This window comes from Chelonoidis abingdonii, chromosome 24 (genome assembly GCF_003597395.2).
Source record: "Chelonoidis abingdonii isolate Lonesome George chromosome 24, CheloAbing_2.0, whole genome shotgun sequence".
Classification (NCBI taxonomy): Eukaryota; Metazoa; Chordata; order Testudines; family Testudinidae; genus Chelonoidis; species Chelonoidis abingdonii.
Window position 1 is genome coordinate 12,798,566 of NC_133792.1, and position 17,430 is coordinate 12,815,995.

Consider the following 17,430-nt stretch of genomic DNA (forward strand, 5'->3'; position numbering starts at 1 on the left):
GGGGGAGGTATCAGGTGGTGTCAGGGGGGAGAGGTATCATGGGCAGTAGAGAGTGTAGGGCTGGGGGAGGTATCGGGGGGCTGGTGTCGGGGCCAGGGGAGGTATTGGGGCGGTAGGGAGTGTTGGGCACCGGGGAGGTGTCGCGGGCTGAGGAGGTATCGAAGGGCTAGTTTCGGGGGCCGGGGGAGGTGTCGGGGCCGGAGGGAAGGTAATGGGGGGCGGTAGGGAGTGTTGGGGGGGCTGGTATCGGGGGCTGGTGTCGGGGCCAGTAGGGGAGTGTTGGGGCAGAGAGGTATCGGGGGGCTGGTGTGGCAGGGAGGTGTTGCAGGGCTGGCTGGTCCGGGGGGCGGGGAGGTATGGGGCAAGTGCGGGTGTTGGGGCGGGGGTGTGGGGGGAGGTGTGGGCTGCGTCGCGGGGCGGGGGAGTATCGGGGGGCAGTAGCAGAGTGGTTGGGGTGGGGGGAGTTGCGCGGGGCTGAGGAGGTTGCGGGGGAGGTGTTGTGGGGCTTGCTGTCTGGGGGGGGGAGGTATTCGGCGGGGCAGTAGAGGAGTGTTGGGGCGGGGGGAGGTGTCGGGGGAGGTGTGGGGCTACTGCTGTGGGAGGAGGTTGGGGGGAGGTATCGGGGGCGTAGCGGAGTGTTGGGCCGCGGGGAGATGTAGGCGGAGCGCTGTGGGGCTGCTGTCGGGGGGGAGGTATTGGGGGCAGTACGGAGTGTTGGGCGGGGGAGGTGTCGGGGGAGTGTGGGGCTGCTGTGGGGGGCAGGGGGAGGTATGCGGGGGGCAGTGCGGAGTGTTGGGGGCGGGGAGGTTCGGGGGAGGTGTGGGGCTGGCTGTGCAAGGGCGGGGGGTAGGTATCGGGCGCAGTAAGCGATGTTGGGGCGGGGGAGAGGGTCGGGGAGGTGTGGCTGCTTGGGGGCGCGGGGGAGGTATCGGGGGGCAGTAGCAGGAGTTTGGGTGGGCGGAGGGTCGGGGAGGTGATGGGCGCTGTCGGGGGGGGAGGTATCGGGGGGCAGTAGGGGATCTTGGGGCTGGGGGAGGTGTCCGGGGGGCTGGAGGAGGTGTCGGGGGGAGGTGTGGGGCCTGCTGTTGGGGGGCGGGGGGGAGGTGTCGGAGCAGGGGGCGGGGCGTGAGGCCGATGTCGGGCCCTGGGCCGGTGCTGCTGCTGCGGGGCTGGCGCTGCGGCCCTGCCCGGGAACCAGGGCGCGGACGGGAGCGATGGGAGCCGGGAAGCGGCTGAGCGGGACCCGCCGGAACCGCCCTGGAGGCCCCACCGGGTTCCCAGCCCCACAGGTGCCGTGGCGGAGCCGGCTGTGCGGGATGCGCCCGGGGGGCCCGGGATCCCACTGAAGGGGAGGGGGCGGCCCTCTTGCCCCTGGGGGGCGGGGCTGGCACAGCGCTCCTGCCCTAGGGATCCCTTGAGGGGTAAGGCCGGGGCACCCCCTGTGGGGCTGGCACAGCGCTGCTGCGCTAGAGATGGGGGTAAGGCTGGGGCACCCCACGGGGGTGTGGGCAGGGAGTGGGTGGCACAGCTCTTCTGCCTTTGGGAGGGCGGGGCCGCTGGGGCTGGGGGGGGGTGACAGACACCCCATCTCAGTGGGCATATGGGAGAGAGACCTCTGCAATCACTGGGCCCTTGCGGGGGTCCCCCTCACACTGGGGCGTCATCTCTGTCCTACTCACCATCCCTGGGTCCCTTCTCTTGGGTGCTGCTGTCGGGTTTGTCTGGATTTGGTGTCCTGCAGCCTGACACTGCTCAGGAGGGAGTCACAGCATATTGGCTCAGGGTGAGGGGGCCCTGGCAGCAGAACGGAAGCTCTGCTGAAAGCTTTGATCTCTTTGATCCCTCTCTTGGCCAAACTAAATGACAGCCTTGCATTCCCCCTCTCCCCCACAGCCTCTCCCAGCTGAGGATCTCAAAGTACCCAACAGGCATTGACGAATGAAGCCTCATTCCACCCCCATGAGGCAGGTGAGTCACTGTAATTCTCAGGGAAACTGAAGCACAAGGTTGATCCGAAGCCACATAGTGAATGAGGGAAAGAACTGTGAACGTGGCCCAGACAACTGGCTGGCACAATTGTCCGTAGGAGGTTATGTGTGTTTGATAGCAATATTGTGCTCTGTTAAACAGCTGTGTTCCACCCCAGAGGTGGCTGCATTTCAGTGGTGGACAGAGTGGTCCCTGTATTTTCTCACAAGGGTGTTGTGAGGCTTAGTGATTGTTAAAGACATTACTGAGTGTGAAATGCCCACAGAGTGTATAAAATGCATTGAGGAGTAAGAGAATCGTCCAATGAGCGGGTCCTGTACAAGTGCAGTGTATTGTTATTTGTTAGCCTGGTGAGATCTGAAGTGAGAGAGATGTTCCACATGGCAAGTGCTGCAGAAGTTAAGGCTTCACACCAACAGCAAGGAGGTTCTGTGGAGGCCTGAGTTAGATGGGTGGCAAGGGTGGGAGATCAGAGAGTCACAAGGAAGATGTCGTTGTCTGGAGCAAGTTGACAGAGGGTTTCGCAAGGAAGGAGAGTGATTTTTAACAAGACCATAAAATGAATGGGGTGCTCAAGGTAATGGTTCTCCAGACCAAATCTCCGGGGTACTATATATGGTCTCATGTACATACCCCTTAACGTGCCCCTTTTGGACTGACTCTGATCAGAAGTTTATCTAGATTAATGTCAATGACTTTGCTTTTTGTTTTCGTTGCTAAATGTTTATTTTGTTGCCAACAGGCTAACCTGTCTGTGTTTTGCAGGGCGCAGTTCCTGAATCCCAAGACAAACCCGTGGCAGATAAGACACTGAAGCTGAAGACACTTGTAAGTAACCAGAACCCAAGATGCAGTGATGCTCTCAAACCCCTCCTCCAAACCCCTAGATTTGGGACCATAGTGATGGTAGCAAAATGGGCTGGCATTACAGAGCCAAGGAAAAGGTTGCAGAGGGACAGGAAATGCTAAAGGGCATTGGACATCATGTCCTTAATGGACGTGCAGGGGGAGCTCCAGGCACCAGCGCACCAAGCGCGTGCCTGGGGGCAGCAAGCTGCGGAGGGCGGTGTGCCAGTCACCGTGAGGGGGACAGTCAGGCTGCCTGGGGCAGCATGCCTGCGGGAGGTCCATCCCGGTCTTGCGACTTCAATGGCAATTCGGCAGCGGATACGCCAAAGGCACAGGACCGGCAGATCACTCGCGGAAATGCAGCCAAATCCACATGACCAGCCAACCTCCCACAGGTGTGCCGCCGAAGGCCGTCCGACTACCGTGCTTGGGGCAGCAAAAACCTGTGAACGTGAGGATGGTATCTATATTCCAACTGATCGAGAATCCTCAAGGACAATTGGTGGAAATGTATGTGGTCGCCATATGGAAGTGAACACCATCTCCTGTTCAGTAGGCTGGTTCTGGAGTCTCTGTGCCCCAGTTAGTGTCCTGATAAATATCCTCTAACTGCAGAGAACGGGAGAATATATGGGGCATCATGTGGCTTAAAGGTGCATTATTAAGCAGACACCTTTCTCCCAAGAGTCTCCCCAGAGTCTCCTGGTGTGGCTGACTGTTTTTTTAGCCAGGACCCTTCAGAGCGGCAGGGCTCAGGAATTGGGGTGCACTGACTGCTACCTACTAGGGAAGGTGTGAACTGGCCGAGTCCTGAAGAGTTTGCTAGCATGGCAGACAAGCTGGTGTGTTTGGGAGCTGACACATAGATTAGCAGCAGCAAAGTTCTCACATGCTGAGGCTGAGAGGGAAAACACACGTTTGTTGATGGCTCCTGAAATAAATGTGTCTATAGAATGGGGTTAGAATCCCCACCCCTCCTTCAGTCTCCGGGGGAGCAGGTGGGGAGGATCATTCCTGCAGGACAGCAGCCCATCCTGCTGCTGCTGCAGGACTAGTCCTCTGGGACCTACGTGCAGGACTATTTGCTCTGCTCCAGGGTGATGGGCCATTAAATTACTGCAGCCACTTCATCCCCGAGGTGCCCGGTCACTTCCAAACCTGGGTCTCCTGCCTGGCACTGATCACTCTGTTAGGTAGAGACAGGTTTAAGCATTAGACAAAATTCAAAGATGATGATCTGCAGATGAGGCTGGTCCATCTTCTTTGTCACTGTGGTTAATGTAGGTAAATATATATTTTAAAAGCTTTACTCACTACGGAGCCTGTGATATACTGGAGGTCAGGCTAGATGTTCTAGTGGTCACTTCTGGCGTTATACTCTATGGCCGACTCCCTGGAGAAATCTGGCTGGTTACCTCCTTATCAAAACCCTCCTGAAAACTCAGCTCCACTGTGGGGCCTGCAACGCCAGAGGCGGGGCTTGAGCTCTGCCTGCTGCCCAGCGTGCTAAGACACACTTGTATTGCTGTTACCTCTCACCCTGCCATGTCCCCTGGGTGCTTGTTTAGTTCACTCCTCGCTGTCTCTTCTTTCCTAGACGGTAAGCTGTGTGGGGCAGGGACTGGCTTTTGAATAAGTGTTCGTACAGCGCCTGGCACAGCAGGCCCCTGATCCTTGACTGGGCCCTTGTGCGCTATTAGTAATAACAGAGTTGTCTAACCAGGCTTCCTGGTGCTATAGACCAAGAGATGTTTTTTTTAAATAAGACCACATGCAAAAGAGCTGTTTGGGTGAAAATCTTCCCATGCCACCATAAGTAAATCCCCTCCCGACTCTTCCACCGACACTTACACTCCTATTCATTCCACCCCCGCAGGGGACACGGCGTGTGTGGGAGGCTGAGGCCTAGGCTATGTAGGGTGTGATTCTGCACTGAAAATGCTTTGCCATTTAGCCTGGAGCTCTATTAGTTCAGGCTTCCCGGGGTATGTCTGCACTGCAAAAACAAAGACCCAGCAAGCCTGGGTCGACTGACTTGGGCTTGCATTACAGGGCTCAAAATAGCAGTGGAGACGTTCCTATTCAAGCTCTGAAACCTGGTCTGCAGGTGGCTCTCAGAGCCCGAGCAGGAAAGTCTGCACTGCTGTTTTCAGCCCCATAGCACAAGCCTGAATCAGTTCCCTGGGCTCTGAGACTCACTGCGGCCATGATTTTTTTGGTTCAGTGCACATGTACCCTCAGCTGATCACGTCTGTGGCCAGCTCATATAGAGAGAGAGGAGTTAACCCATTTAAGGTGTGGCAAAGAAGTACCTTTAAAAACCAACCCTTAGTGCTTGAATTTGTCCATTTAACCCCTGAACTGTGTTGGGGAAACGCTTCCCCTCTGGCCAGGGTGGGATGGCCCATGGGGAACTAGTCGGTCTGTTCCACCCCAATGTTATTGCTAGGGCTGTGTATGACTGCAGCTCCCCTCCTGCCATGCTTTGTCCTCTTACAGGGCTCATGCCTTAGCTTCCTCACTTGTGAGCTCTAGGGAGCAGGGATCTTGTCTGAGTGGTGTCTGGCCAGTGCTTAGTGCACATCACGGGCACTACCGGGACATTCAGAATACTCATCGCAGAGCTGTTTTGGCATCTGTCTGTCGGTGTCCTTCCTTCCTCTTCCATCCTTGGGCTGAGAGAGTCCCTGAGCTTTGCCCCCACCCCGTGTTCAGCACACGTGTGGGGATGTGCTAGGTCAGCATGTGTGTGACTAAAGCAAAGAGCCCAGAACAAGTTTCTTACTTCTTGTTTATGACGCTCCCCCCCGCCCCCTCAATTGTTAGTGTTTGTAAGAGGTCCCAGACTGACAGCCCAGGGGCTGGTGTCCTGAGCAGTGGCAATGCGAGTATCACTCTTGCACCTGGAGGGGAGGATAGCACACTTCAGTCCCCAAGGCCCTTTTACTCCTTGGGCTCTGCTGAGATGGGCACCATAGGGCCAGGTTATGCTGGTGGTTGGCCTCGCACTTTAGCTATAGCCACATAAGCCATGATCACATAGGTAGTGCCCCCGCTGTACCTGGTGCTGTGCTGTGCGTGGTTCCTGATCCGCTCGTCCCTGAGGCTCAAGCAATCCCCAGTTGTGACAGAACAATCCAGACAGGAACAGAGCAGCACATGGCCGTCAGAGCTCTTTATGGCTTGCCATTTGTCAGCTGTGCAGCCTGTTGTTACTAGACAGGAAGGTGAGTCATTTTGAAACAGAACAATCGAGGACATCTGAGCTACTGGTTTGCCAAGCTCTCCCTAATTGTGATGCGTGACTGCAGGTTTCATATTCAGTGGTGATCGCTGTCAATCAAAGAGTGCAGCCCCGCTCCTGGTTTGTGAACAAGCACTAAAAAGGCCTAGTGATGCTTGACTTCTTGGGGACCATTGTGTAATGAAATTCACCAGGGTGAGCTCTGCTCTGGGAGGAGGAGAGAACGACAGGCTGGAGGTAGCAGGTAGTAGCTCTACCCAGGGACATGCAAAAGGGAGTGCAGTGTGTGCTGGGGATGGTCACAGCTGTTTTCCTGTCCCCTACCCGGGTGTGTACTGCTGTACTGGAACCAACGCTTCCTGCATTTTGTATGCAGGTGTCTGCTGGCTGGAGCAGGGGGTAGGAATCTGGGCTCTTTGCCATGACCCTGCTGTGTGACCTCAGGCAGGGCGCTTAATCTCCCTGCACTTCAGCCTCCTCTTCGCTGGAAAGCAGGTGCAATGTTACCTTGCTGTGAGGTTGAAAACTGGGGGGAAGCTCGTTGGGTGGGAGGCATCGCATGGGTTTTCAGCAGAGGGAGATGTTGTCACAGACCCAGGGTGAAGAACCCCCCACTGCCCTGCCAACATCGATCTTGGTCCTTCTCACTTGCTTTCCCCTAAGGATTGCCTGATCCAATCACAGCTGACTCCGTTTCCTTCCCCTCCTGGCCCCTGTTCCCATTGTGGACCCCTCAGCGTATTTAATTTAGAACAGCAAGAGTCTTTAATTACACTCGATCATGGTCTCTCAGCCTGGGAATCACAAACAGCTGTCAAGCTCCACTGCCACACCCTGCCCTTCCCATCCTGCTAAGGAGGAGAGGAGTCCCGTCCCACTATGGAAGAAGGAAGAACCACGGCCCTTATTTTGTTTTCCAGGATGCTTGCAGCGTTCAACGCACTCCAGCCCCACCACAATGAGAGATCCCCGGTCACTAGAATGCAGTCACCCCTATTGCTGCCATGTGCTAAGGTCTCAGCAATGAATCTTGAGCTTCCCTTCTCAATGCATTGCAGGTCCATCTGTTCTTATCTCTGGTGATTCTGTCTGCTTGTACTGTGCTGTACATCCTGCTCTGCCCGCAGCTGCGTTGGCTCAGCTATCGACGGCTGGAGGAACACAAACGTCCCTTGGTGACGGTGTCTGGAGCCCTCAGCTTTGAGGGGTACAGTCGTGTTCCTGATGGAAAGGTGGGTTGAAGTTCTAGCTGTGAAAGTGCTCTCCCAAGGCGGGAGAATGGGAGGTAGTGGTTAGAGCACAAGACTGGGAGCTGGGACTCCTGGTTTCCATTCACGGTATCACTGTGTGCCCTTGGGCGAGTCACTTCATCCAGCATTGCCTCAGTTTCTCCATCACTAATGAAGATGATAATGTACCTACTTCCCACGAGAGCTGAGGCTTATTGATTAAAGTTTGCACAGTGTTTGAGGCTCCTAAGTTGTGAAAGATGGCCCAGCAATGCAAAGCATTAGCCATGGGGCTACCGTGGCCCTGTGCTGGTGTAACAAAGCCCCTTGGCTCACTCATATCAATCTCTGCTGTCCGTGTCCCGGAACAGGCTCAAAGCAAAGCACATCTGACATCTGGAGTAATCAAAAACACTACCCTTTGGTGGGGGCCTAAGGTAGAGCGTGCTGCTTTCAGATTTCAGGGAGGCACCAGAGCATAGTTAAAGGGAGTCAAGAGAAACCAGTTCTAGATGCATTTTTTAAAGCTCATTCTGGTAACATGGTTGTCGCCCCTGTGTAGATTTGGCTTGAGAGCGAAGCCACCCTGTGCCAGCAATAGGGAGTTGCAGAGAGGGCGGCTAAGAGCAGCACTGTGGACGGAGTGGTGGAAGGGGGCCCTTGAGGGAGGGCAGTTCTGAATTGGATTTAGAGAGAGACAGGAAGCCAGTGCAGGTGATGATAGGGTGATGTGGCCCTGCTGCCTGGAATGAAAACCTACTGCGATCCCCTCCCTTGCAAGCCCTGGGCCTCTCCTGTCCCTCTCCATTGCTAACGGTGCGTCTTGCTGCAGCCATTCGTCAGAACTCAGTGCCGCCAGTGCGCCTTGGTATCGAGCTCGGGCCAGATGCTGGGCTCGCGGCTGGGGAAGGAGATCGACCGAATGGAGTGCGTCCTGCGCATGAACCAGGCCCCCACCAATGGCTACGAAGAGGACGTGGGGACGAAGAGCACCATCAGGGTTGTCTCACACACCAGCATCCCTTTGCTCCTGAGGAACCAGTCGTACTTCTTCAAGCAGTCCCAGGAGACCATCTATGTCGTCTGGGGGCCCATGAGAATGATGAGCCGGGAGAAGGGGGGGTTGACCTACAGGACTCTCCAGGAAGTGAAGGAGATGTATCCCAGCCTGCAGATCTACACGCTAACCGAGAGGATGATGGCTTACTGTGATGAGGTCTTCCAGGACGAGACAGGGAAGAACAGGTGAGTAGGCTCCTAGCTCGTTCCCCCCCTCCCAGCCACCTCCTGGGTGAAGGATGTAGAGCTTTCCACCCCAGAGTCTACTGTAGCTGGATGCTTCTGGTAAACCAATCAGCAGTGAAATAGTTAATAGTGTTGCCATTTTAGGGTGGGATTTTCAAAAGCACCTATAGGACTTTGGACCACAAGTCCCAATGGGATTTGTGCTTCTAAGTTACTTAGGCAGTTTTCCACCCTTTAATTGTAAATGTTGGGTTTCAGAGTTACCAACCCATTGACATGAGTGGGACAATTTACTCCCCTCCCACAAATGCTGTTTGCCCCTCAGTGGTGAATGGACCTGCAAGGTACCTTATAGGAAGGTCAATGCGCTGGGCACGAATGGATTTACAAGCAGTCACCGTGTAAACGGCAATGGACTATTTGTGGATGTTAGAAAGTTATGGAGTCAGCTTCATCCCAGGAAGAGTTGTGTAAGAATTCATTGCTATATAACAATATGTAACACGTCAGTTACATTTACGGGCAGCAAGCTTTTCAGTTCAAATCCTGTGCAGGTCAGCAGTGACCAGCAGTCATTTGTCCTCGGGTTGGTAGATGAGTGGAGGGTTCCATTTGGTTCCTGTTGGCCGGGTGCCCACAGCGCACAAATCTCCATCACCTTTGGCATTGATAATCCCGTTGGTCAGCAGACAGGCCAAGAACTGACTGACTGGGCCGTGGAAACTGAACTCCCCTCCGACTCACTGAGGGGTCCCATTGTGCCAGGGGTGAGGCCCATTGGAGGAGCAGCCTGAGAACACTTGCCCCGCTACTGCCTGTCCCGTACCAGTGTGGATGAACAGGGAACATCAGTTTCCAGAGCTGCCAGTGCACCTTTGTTCACCAGCCCAACACTCTCTTCAAGCAGGAGACTGGAGTGGGAGGGGGCGGAAAGAGAGAGCTTCCAAACACAAGTGCATCCGGTATTGCTGGCATTTCCTCCCTGTCTCCGGTAGCCAAAGAGCCCATCTTCCTCCCTACCCCGTTTTTCCTGTCCTGCTCTTCTGTTTGCTGTTCCCATCCTCACCCAGAGACTGCTCCAAAGGCCCTAATCACACCCAGTAGGTGCCCTAGTCTGCCCCCCTCAGCCAGGGCAGGATCTGCCTTATTGTCCACGTTTGGCCTAGGACAGGGGTCGGCAACCTGCGGCATGCGAGCCAATTTTTATTGTCACACTGCTGCCAGCCGGGGTCCCAGCTAGGGTGATCAGATGTCCCGATTTTATAGGGACAGTCCCGATTTTTGGGTCTTTTTCTTATATAGGCTCTTATTACCCCCCACCCCATCCCGATTTTTCACATTTGCTGTCTGGTCACCCTAGTCCCAGCCCCTAACCCTGCTCAGGCTGCTGCTGGCCTGGGTTAACAGAACCCCCAGCCAGCAGCGGCTGAGTGGGACCGGTAGCCAGGACCCTGGCTGACAGGAGCCAGCTGTTGGAACCCCACACCGGCCCCTTGCCAGCTGGGGTCCCGGCCATCCGTCCCGCTCAGCCTGCAACCGGCCTGGGATACCAGCCGCCAGCTCCGCTCACCTCGCTGCTGGTCTGGGGTTCCAGCTGCCCGGGCCCCTGCCAGCCGGGGTGCGGGCCTTCAGCCCTGCTCAGCCCGCCTGCTGACCTGGGGTATCGGCAGCCAGCCCAGGGCTCTGCTCTTGGCCTGGTCCCAGCGCTTTGCAGCCCTTATAAAAAATTACACTACAATTAGCTTAAAAACTTGAAAACTTAAAAACTTTGGTTATATATTACAATAATCGTTACAAAATGTATAATGTTAATAAATACATAGGTTTGATGAAACAAAGTAGTTGTAATTATGTGCCTGTGCTTAATTTGTGTTTTCAGTGATTTACCTTCAAAAAAAAATCTTGCATGTCTCGCACCCCCAGAAAGGGCATCTCACACCCCCAGGGGGTGCGTGCACCCCAGGTTAAGAACCACTGCACTAAACTGATAAGATCTGCATTTTAATTTAATTTTAAATGAAGCTTCTTAAACGTTTTAAAAACCGTGTGTACTTTACATACAACAATAGTTTAGTTATATATTATAGACTTATAGAAAGATAGCTTCTAAAAACGTTAAAATGTATTACAGGGATATGGAACCTTAAATGAAAGTGAATAAATGAAGACTCGGCACAGCACTTGTGAAAGGTTGCCGACCCCTGGTCTAGGAGATGGGTGCAGGTTTCCCTCCCACAGTCCATGTCTGTTTCTCTCTCTGCCATGCTGGTTACGGCATCCTGTCCCCTCTAACTCTGTTGCTGTGTGATTTGTAGGATGAAGTCTGGCTCCTTCCTGAGCACTGGCTGGTTCACCATGATCCTGGCAATGGATCTGTGCGAACAGATCTTTGTCTTCGGCATGGTCAGCGATAGCTACTGCAGGTACGGCCGTCAAGGGATGAGGGTGGGAGACTTCTTCGGGCTTTTGCCACAAAGCACATCTGTTCATCAGTTAACTCAGCACAAGGCAGCACAACTGTCCCACAAGCAATACAATACGTCTTCCATCAATCTTTGTCCCCAGAGACTTAACCAAGTTTGGTAACAAACAGCACAGGGAGGAGTGTATTAGGAGACGTGGACAATGCAGAAAATGTATGAGGTGGACAGATACAGGGAGGCTGCTCCAAGCAGTGGGAGTTGCAGAGGGAAAGGTTCTCACACCGACAGTGGTGAGATCAGAGAAGGAAGGGGACGGAACAGAAAGAACTGGAGTCTGGCTGGGGGTGAGTTCGCGAGGAGTTTTTATAAGCAAGGAGGCAGTTTGGAAGAGGACCCCCGAAAGGAACAGGGAGCTGGGGGCCCTAGCTGCAGGGTGACATGGCTCTGCTCTGTGTGTAATGCCCTCACCTGCTGGAGTCTGCAGAGCTGGGATGCAGTAAGATGATGGAGGGAGTATGTGGTGGGAATCGAGGCCCAGGGCAACGAAGGGGAGGATGAGGATTCCAGCAGGGGAGGGTCTGTCTGTAACACAGGAGGAAGTTCTTCATTCATTCAGCTCCCTCATCCCCATCTCGTGGGGCAGGATTGGTCCCTTTGGTAAATTTGCTCGTGCTTTGTCCAGCCTAATGTGGAGGTTTGGGAGGTGAGTGTTACACACCCAGCTCCTAGCAGGGGAGTTGAAAATTCCCATGACTGGGACTCATGCTTTGTGCCCCCAGTCATGTGGTCCAGAGATCCCTGACACTGAATGGACATCTCCGGGGTTAGTAGACTGGTGCCTCTCTCTTGTGTTGGCTCCATCCCTGCTCTGGAAGCAGGAATCTGCCATCTGGGCCAGTGCCCCACGGCACTACCTCTTGTCTGCTCTGGTTGGCAGGGAGAAGAACCATCCCAGAGTGCCTTACCACTACTTCGAAAAGGGCAAGCTGGATGAGTGCAGGATGTACCTCGCCCATGAGAGAGCCCCCCGGGGTGGCCACCGCTTCATCACTGAGAAAACCGTCTTCTCCCACTGGGCAAAGAGAAGGAACATTGTCTTCAATCACACCTCGTGGGCGGGTGGGTAGGGGCGTCCGGCCCATGTGCACCTCCCTGGGGGAAACATTTCATTCCGTGGTATGATGGGCTGCAGCCCGATGGGAGTCCTGCAGCATGGCATGGGGGGCTGTCCGGGGGAGTTGCACGGGGGGGTCAGTGCATGAAGAGGAGCTGCACAGACACAGACTTGACAAGAGGCAGAGCATCCTGGGAGGTGTGGCGCATTGGAAGGGCTCCCTTACTGAGACAACTCTAATCAGCATGTTGAATGGAGCAATAGAGACACATCTCAGATCTGACACATGCCCACCCTCTGCAGGGTCCCTGCCACTTATCCTGGAGCACTGATCTGCAGGTCAGAGTGTCTCTGTGGGTCTGCTCTTAGGTGTTGCACAATCCTTCCCAGGCACTCAGCTGGAAGAAGGCAGAGAAAACCTGGGGCATCATTCAGAGCACTCAAGGTCTCAGCCCCTCCATTGCTGCAAGCAATCCCTGACATCTCTGAAACCACCCCCCCAATCATTCTGAGCTCTGACCCTAGGACTGTCTTTGAAAAGTTTTTAATCTTTGAACCATGATGAATATTTAATCCAGTATTAAACATTTCCATACTTATGTTACAGCAGGCTGCAGATCTTAGAAAAGTGGAGTCGCTCTGAGGTTTAAGCCAGTGCCTCTTAGGGTGAAACTCCTCATCCTCTTCCATTTATAGCCTCAAGAGGAGGTTTCGATGGGTGACCAGGGGGAAGATGGATGGTCTTATAGTTAAGGCACTGGACTGGGACTCAGGGGACTTGGACTCAAATCCAAACTCTGCCACAGATTCTCTGTGTGACCTTGGACAAGTTACCTAGGACCTGATCCAAAGCCCGTTGACATCAATGGAAAGACTCCCATTTACTCCAGTGGGCTTTAGCTTAGGCCCTTAATCTCTCTGTGTCAGTTCCCAGTCTTCTGCTTGTACGTTGTATTCGTTCCTCTCCTGCATCTGTCTTGTCCGTTTCGATTGTAAGCTCCTTGGGGCAGAGATTGGCTCTTACCAGCGCAGTGAGACCCAGATCTCAGCTGGAGCCTGTAGGCATTACAATTATCCCAATAGTACTTCCTCCTGTTGGTTGTGAAGCCATGCACAGGCCTTGGGTTGGTGAATTGCTCCCACACAGGGCAAAGTGGCAGGAGATGTGGGGGCTCTGGGGGTCCTGGGTCTTCGGTCAGTTTAAAGAGCGAGAGGAGTGGAATGATTCAAAAGCATCTCTTGCTGTGACTTGGCTGAATGGAGGCGAGACACCTGTCCTCCAGTGGGCTTGCTGTGCTGGATGTGCAGTGCAGGGAAAAGAGATCCCCCCTATCGCCAGCCAGCCTACCATTCAGTGAGGCGTAGATGTAAGAACGGCCATACTGGATCAGACCAAAGGTCCATCTAGGCCAGGATCCTGTCTTCCAGCAGTGGCCAATGCCAGGTGCTTCAGAGGGAACGAACAGAACAGGGAATCATCCATCCTGGCAGCAGTGTTTGTGCTGAGATTTTGCCATTCGGCAAGGAAGAAGACACTGCCTCCTGGGCTAGCAGTCCATCGCTTCTGTCCAAATATCTTCTCGTTCTGTCTGTCCCAGTGTGGGGAATTTTGACCTAGTGCCCTACCTGGGGCACCCGCCTGTGGGCTCCGCTCCCACGCATCACACCTCTCAAAGTAGTGTGCGTGTGCCCTGCAGCTCCCGTTACCCTGCACTACAGGCCCTGTCTTCCAGACATGCCATGATGTGTTCTAGACGCTGCCCTGACCTCAGTAAAGATGACTGCTTTTTGCCAGAAAAATGGGGTCAGTTCTGGTTCAACATCCTGAATGATTCACCTTACATTTCTATAGCACTTTTAACCATGAAGGATCCCTAAGTGCTTTTGCAAAGTCTGAATAGCTACAGGAGCCACCTCATCATCTCCTCAAAATGCAGCTACTTCTGGAGTGGAACACTATCTGTTCAACAGCATCCCCCCCCACTGCTCCCAGGACAGTGGTTTTTCAACCTGGGTCCGCAGACTATGTCTAAGGGGTCTGTGAAACAACATCATGACCATAGAAGAGAGGTTCTCAACCTGCGGTACGCGGATCTCTGGGGGTCTGCAGACTGTGTCTAAGATTTCCAAAGGGGTCTGCACCTCCATTCAAGGGGGTCTGCAAATGAAAAATGGTTGAAAACCACTGCTCTAGGACAGGAAGCGAAGAAAGATGCTCTTATCGAATTTAAATGGTAGGGGGAGTTTAGTTTTACATTGTCTTGAAATACAGTGTGCACACACATGTAATTATAATTGCATCGATTTAAAATCCTTGTTAGGGGGTTTAAACTGCGACAGCTAGGAAGGAAATTTTGGAGATGGCCTGCAGTGCTCTCGTCACTAGGGCCACACAGCAGTTGGTGGCAGCCCCCGTGGAAAGCACATCTTTGTGCAGCGTGCAGTGGTGTAGCCATTGAAAACCACATTTTAGATGACTTGGTTTGAAAAAGACTCTCAGCAGAAGCTGTTTCTTGAACTGGCAGAGTGTGGTCACTTCGGGGTTCAGGCTGGAAGACACAACTTCTGTCAGCAGCTCCATCATGTCAGGAGGAAACATTTCCTTCTAGTTTTCTGGGATGTACACTTTGAGTTCGTGTGCTGCCTTTGTTACCAAGTGCCCTTGGATTGATACCAAAGCAAACCTACGTAATAAAAGTATTTTTAATTCTGTGATCATTCATTTTTTGTACAAACTGGGTGTATTTATCCAGCTGGACTCAATCCTGGAGTCCTTGCTCCGACAAAGCTCCCATAGCCATCCTGCCATCCCCTTAGTTTGTCCCCTAGTGACGTTGCCAAGTCACCTTAGCTCTAGGGGATACTCCTTTGGCTGGAAACACCAAATCACAGGCTGCTCATATGTCACACAATATGTCACGCTGCCCACTCGCCCTCCTGTATTTTGGTTTAAATATAAACAGACATCACTGAGGGAGTCAGAGCCCCCTGTCCTATCACACTCCTGCCAACCTTCTGTGGCAGAGGCTGTTGAACTTGTACAGGAAGAGCAGGCTGCCTAGAGAAATGCTAATTATACAAAATCTTGTATAGATGCCAAGCCTTGGTTGCTGACGCAGCATTACTCAGCACTTTGTGTGCAGACTTCCTCATGGGGTGGGAGGAAAGAATTTCCCATCTATCCTGGGGAGCAATGAACTGCTTAAAAATCCCAAGTAGCTCTCACTCTCATAGTCAACTGACTTCTGTGAGAGCAGGATTAGGCCCTTAATTGGCTCACAGAGGGACTGATTCTGCCGCTTTTACTAGCTGACCAGCTGTGTATTTTCTGAGCAGCCCTGACATCAATGAACCACCCCCCAGGAATGAAGGTGAGAAAAATGGAAAGAAATGACTGTTGTTTATATTCCGGTAGCCCCGAGAAGTTGCAGCTGAGCTCAGGGCCTCATTGTTCTGGGCAGGGCACATACACAGAGCAAGAGACAGCCCCTGCCCCAAAGAACTTACAGTCTAAATACATAAGAAAAGGTGGTGGGAGAGGCAGCATTGGTGCTATTGGGAGGCTGTGTGTGGACAGAGCAGTGGACCCTGACTCGGGAGACCTCGATTCTAGTCCCAGCTCTGCCACCCAACCAGCTGCATGACCTTGGGCAAGTCACGTCATCTCCTGTGTCCATCTTGTCTAGTAGGCTGGTAAGGTCTTTGGGAGCGGGCCAGCCTCACACAGTGCATGGTCTATGGGGGGTGGGGACAGTCTAGCACAACAGAACCCTGCTTTCAGCTGGGGCCTTTAGACACAAAGAATCACTACTACTAAGAATATCAGAGGGGTAGCCATGTTAGTCTGGATCTGTAAAAGCAGCAAAGAGTTCTGTGGCACCTGCATGTCACGAAGTGGGTATTCACCCACGAAAGCTCATGCTCCAATACGTTTGTTAGTCTATAAGGTGCTACAGAACTCTTTGCCACTTTCACTACTAAGAACAATATTTCAAATGAGCTCAGCTCCCATATAGGCACCAGGATCAAGCCCTGAATTTCTATGTGCCTCATTTTATGCCAGCAACTTGACTGAGCTCACCTTGACACAGTAGCATCACCAGTAGGGGTGTAACAGTGGGGAATACACAGCTCCCTAGCACCAAGCTACTGTTTATTCTTGGAGGCAGAGGAATGCCTGTGATCTGGCAGGTACAAGCCAACCCAAGGGGTTAAAGGACCCAGATTCCATGCTGTGAGTGAGGAAGCTGCTACAGTCAAATGGATCCCTGTGGAAGCTACAAGCTTCTTGCTCTGAGAACACTCTCCATTTAAAAATAGCCTCCTCCTCCCTCTGTGAACACAATGGATTTCTGCATGCCTTGTATTTCCTAGCAGCCACATGATGGCATTGCTCAGTAAATAGGGTTTTACTTATTGGTTGGCTTTGGCTAAATTTATCTGATGCCAACCAGTAAGTGCAAAGTTTTGTTTCATTTGAGACAGCAGCCCCATGTGGCTGGCTCAGCGGTGGAGGGGTTGAAGCCCAGCACTAGCAGCAGCCCAGGCAGTTGATAGTGGAAATGGACACGTTCTGATCTGAGTGGCCTGTGTGTGTGTCCAGCTCTTGCTGAGAATCTGTGTTTGGCTGGAGGAGATTAGTGCTACACGGGGGATTTCCCAGCACTCCAGCCACAGAGTTGCTTGTGTTCCTGAGAGAGTGAAGCACCAATCTATGGTTTGTGAGCATGGGCCTTGTGTCACTGGGGGGTTAGTCTGTGGCCAGCCAGCCAGCACTGGCTATGCAGCTATTGGCAGCTTTCATCTCTGCCTCGTGCCCCCCAACTCCACACAGTATACAGGAGGGGGCAGGGTAGCCAGTCCAAGGGGGGGAGAGAGGGGAGCAGTCGAATTACTACACACAGGACAGGGCTTTCCCAGCTGGAAAGGTTCATTTTGACATCTTCATCTCTCCAGGGCGCCCTCCATATGAGCATGGATTGGTGTGCAGGGCTGCCATGGCAACTGTGCAGGCACAGGCGGTAACCACGGTGAACATACAAACATGTGACACGGCAGCTGGGTTAAGGAGCCCGATTGCCACATGGGTCCATTTCATACCAGGCAGGTGCTGGTATGAAATGGCATACCAGCGCTGTGCTTTGCTGGGGTGGACATCAGATGGGCAGGATGAACATCGCACGCATTATTTATCCTGAAACCAGCCTTCCTCTTTTGCCAGTGGGATCCCTAGGCAAAGTGGCTCCCATGGTACATTTTGGGATGGGGGAGGCGGATCAGAAGCAGGATCCAGATCCCACAGCTGGGCCCACTGGTTTCCTTGGTTTTACAATACAA

General features: G+C 53.4%; 1 protein-coding gene across 3 annotated transcripts; it reads left to right on the forward strand.

Moving 5' to 3' along the window:
* Positions 1-1,129: 1,129 nt before the first annotated feature.
* ST6GALNAC4 (ST6 N-acetylgalactosaminide alpha-2,6-sialyltransferase 4) lies at positions 1,130-14,808 on the forward strand. 3 transcript variants are annotated; one of them, XR_012654817.1, is made up of 8 exons: positions 1,130-1,289; positions 1,894-1,968; positions 2,755-2,817; positions 7,141-7,314; positions 8,144-8,556; positions 10,872-10,979; positions 11,917-12,703; positions 13,525-14,808. XR_012654817.1 is itself a non-coding variant. In XM_032797708.2 (7 exons), exons 2-7 carry the CDS (start codon positions 1,939-1,941, stop codon positions 12,104-12,106), a joined length of 978 nt encoding a protein of 325 aa, XP_032653599.1. In that variant the 5' UTR covers positions 1,130-1,289; positions 1,894-1,938; the 3' UTR covers positions 12,107-14,808. The 3 variants fall into 3 exon arrangements, 2 of the variants coding, with proteins under 2 accessions (XP_032653599.1, XP_032653600.1); XM_032797708.2 differs by having other exon boundaries at positions 11,917-14,808; XM_032797709.2 differs by having other exon boundaries at positions 1,155-1,289; positions 7,210-7,314; positions 11,917-14,808.
* Positions 14,809-17,430: the final 2,622 nt, after the last annotated feature.

Excerpts from the sequence above, each read along its gene's own strand:
- ST6GALNAC4 (XM_032797708.2), top strand. The coding sequence starts at position 1,939 with ATGAAGCCTCATTCCACCCCCATGAGGCAG. Across the intron at positions 2,818-7,140 it reads CACTGAAGCTGAAGACACTT|GTCCATCTGTTCTTATCTCT; the intron begins GTAAGTAACCAG and ends AATGCATTGCAG. Across the intron at positions 7,315-8,143 it reads GTCGTGTTCCTGATGGAAAG|CCATTCGTCAGAACTCAGTG; the intron begins GTGGGTTGAAGT and ends GTCTTGCTGCAG.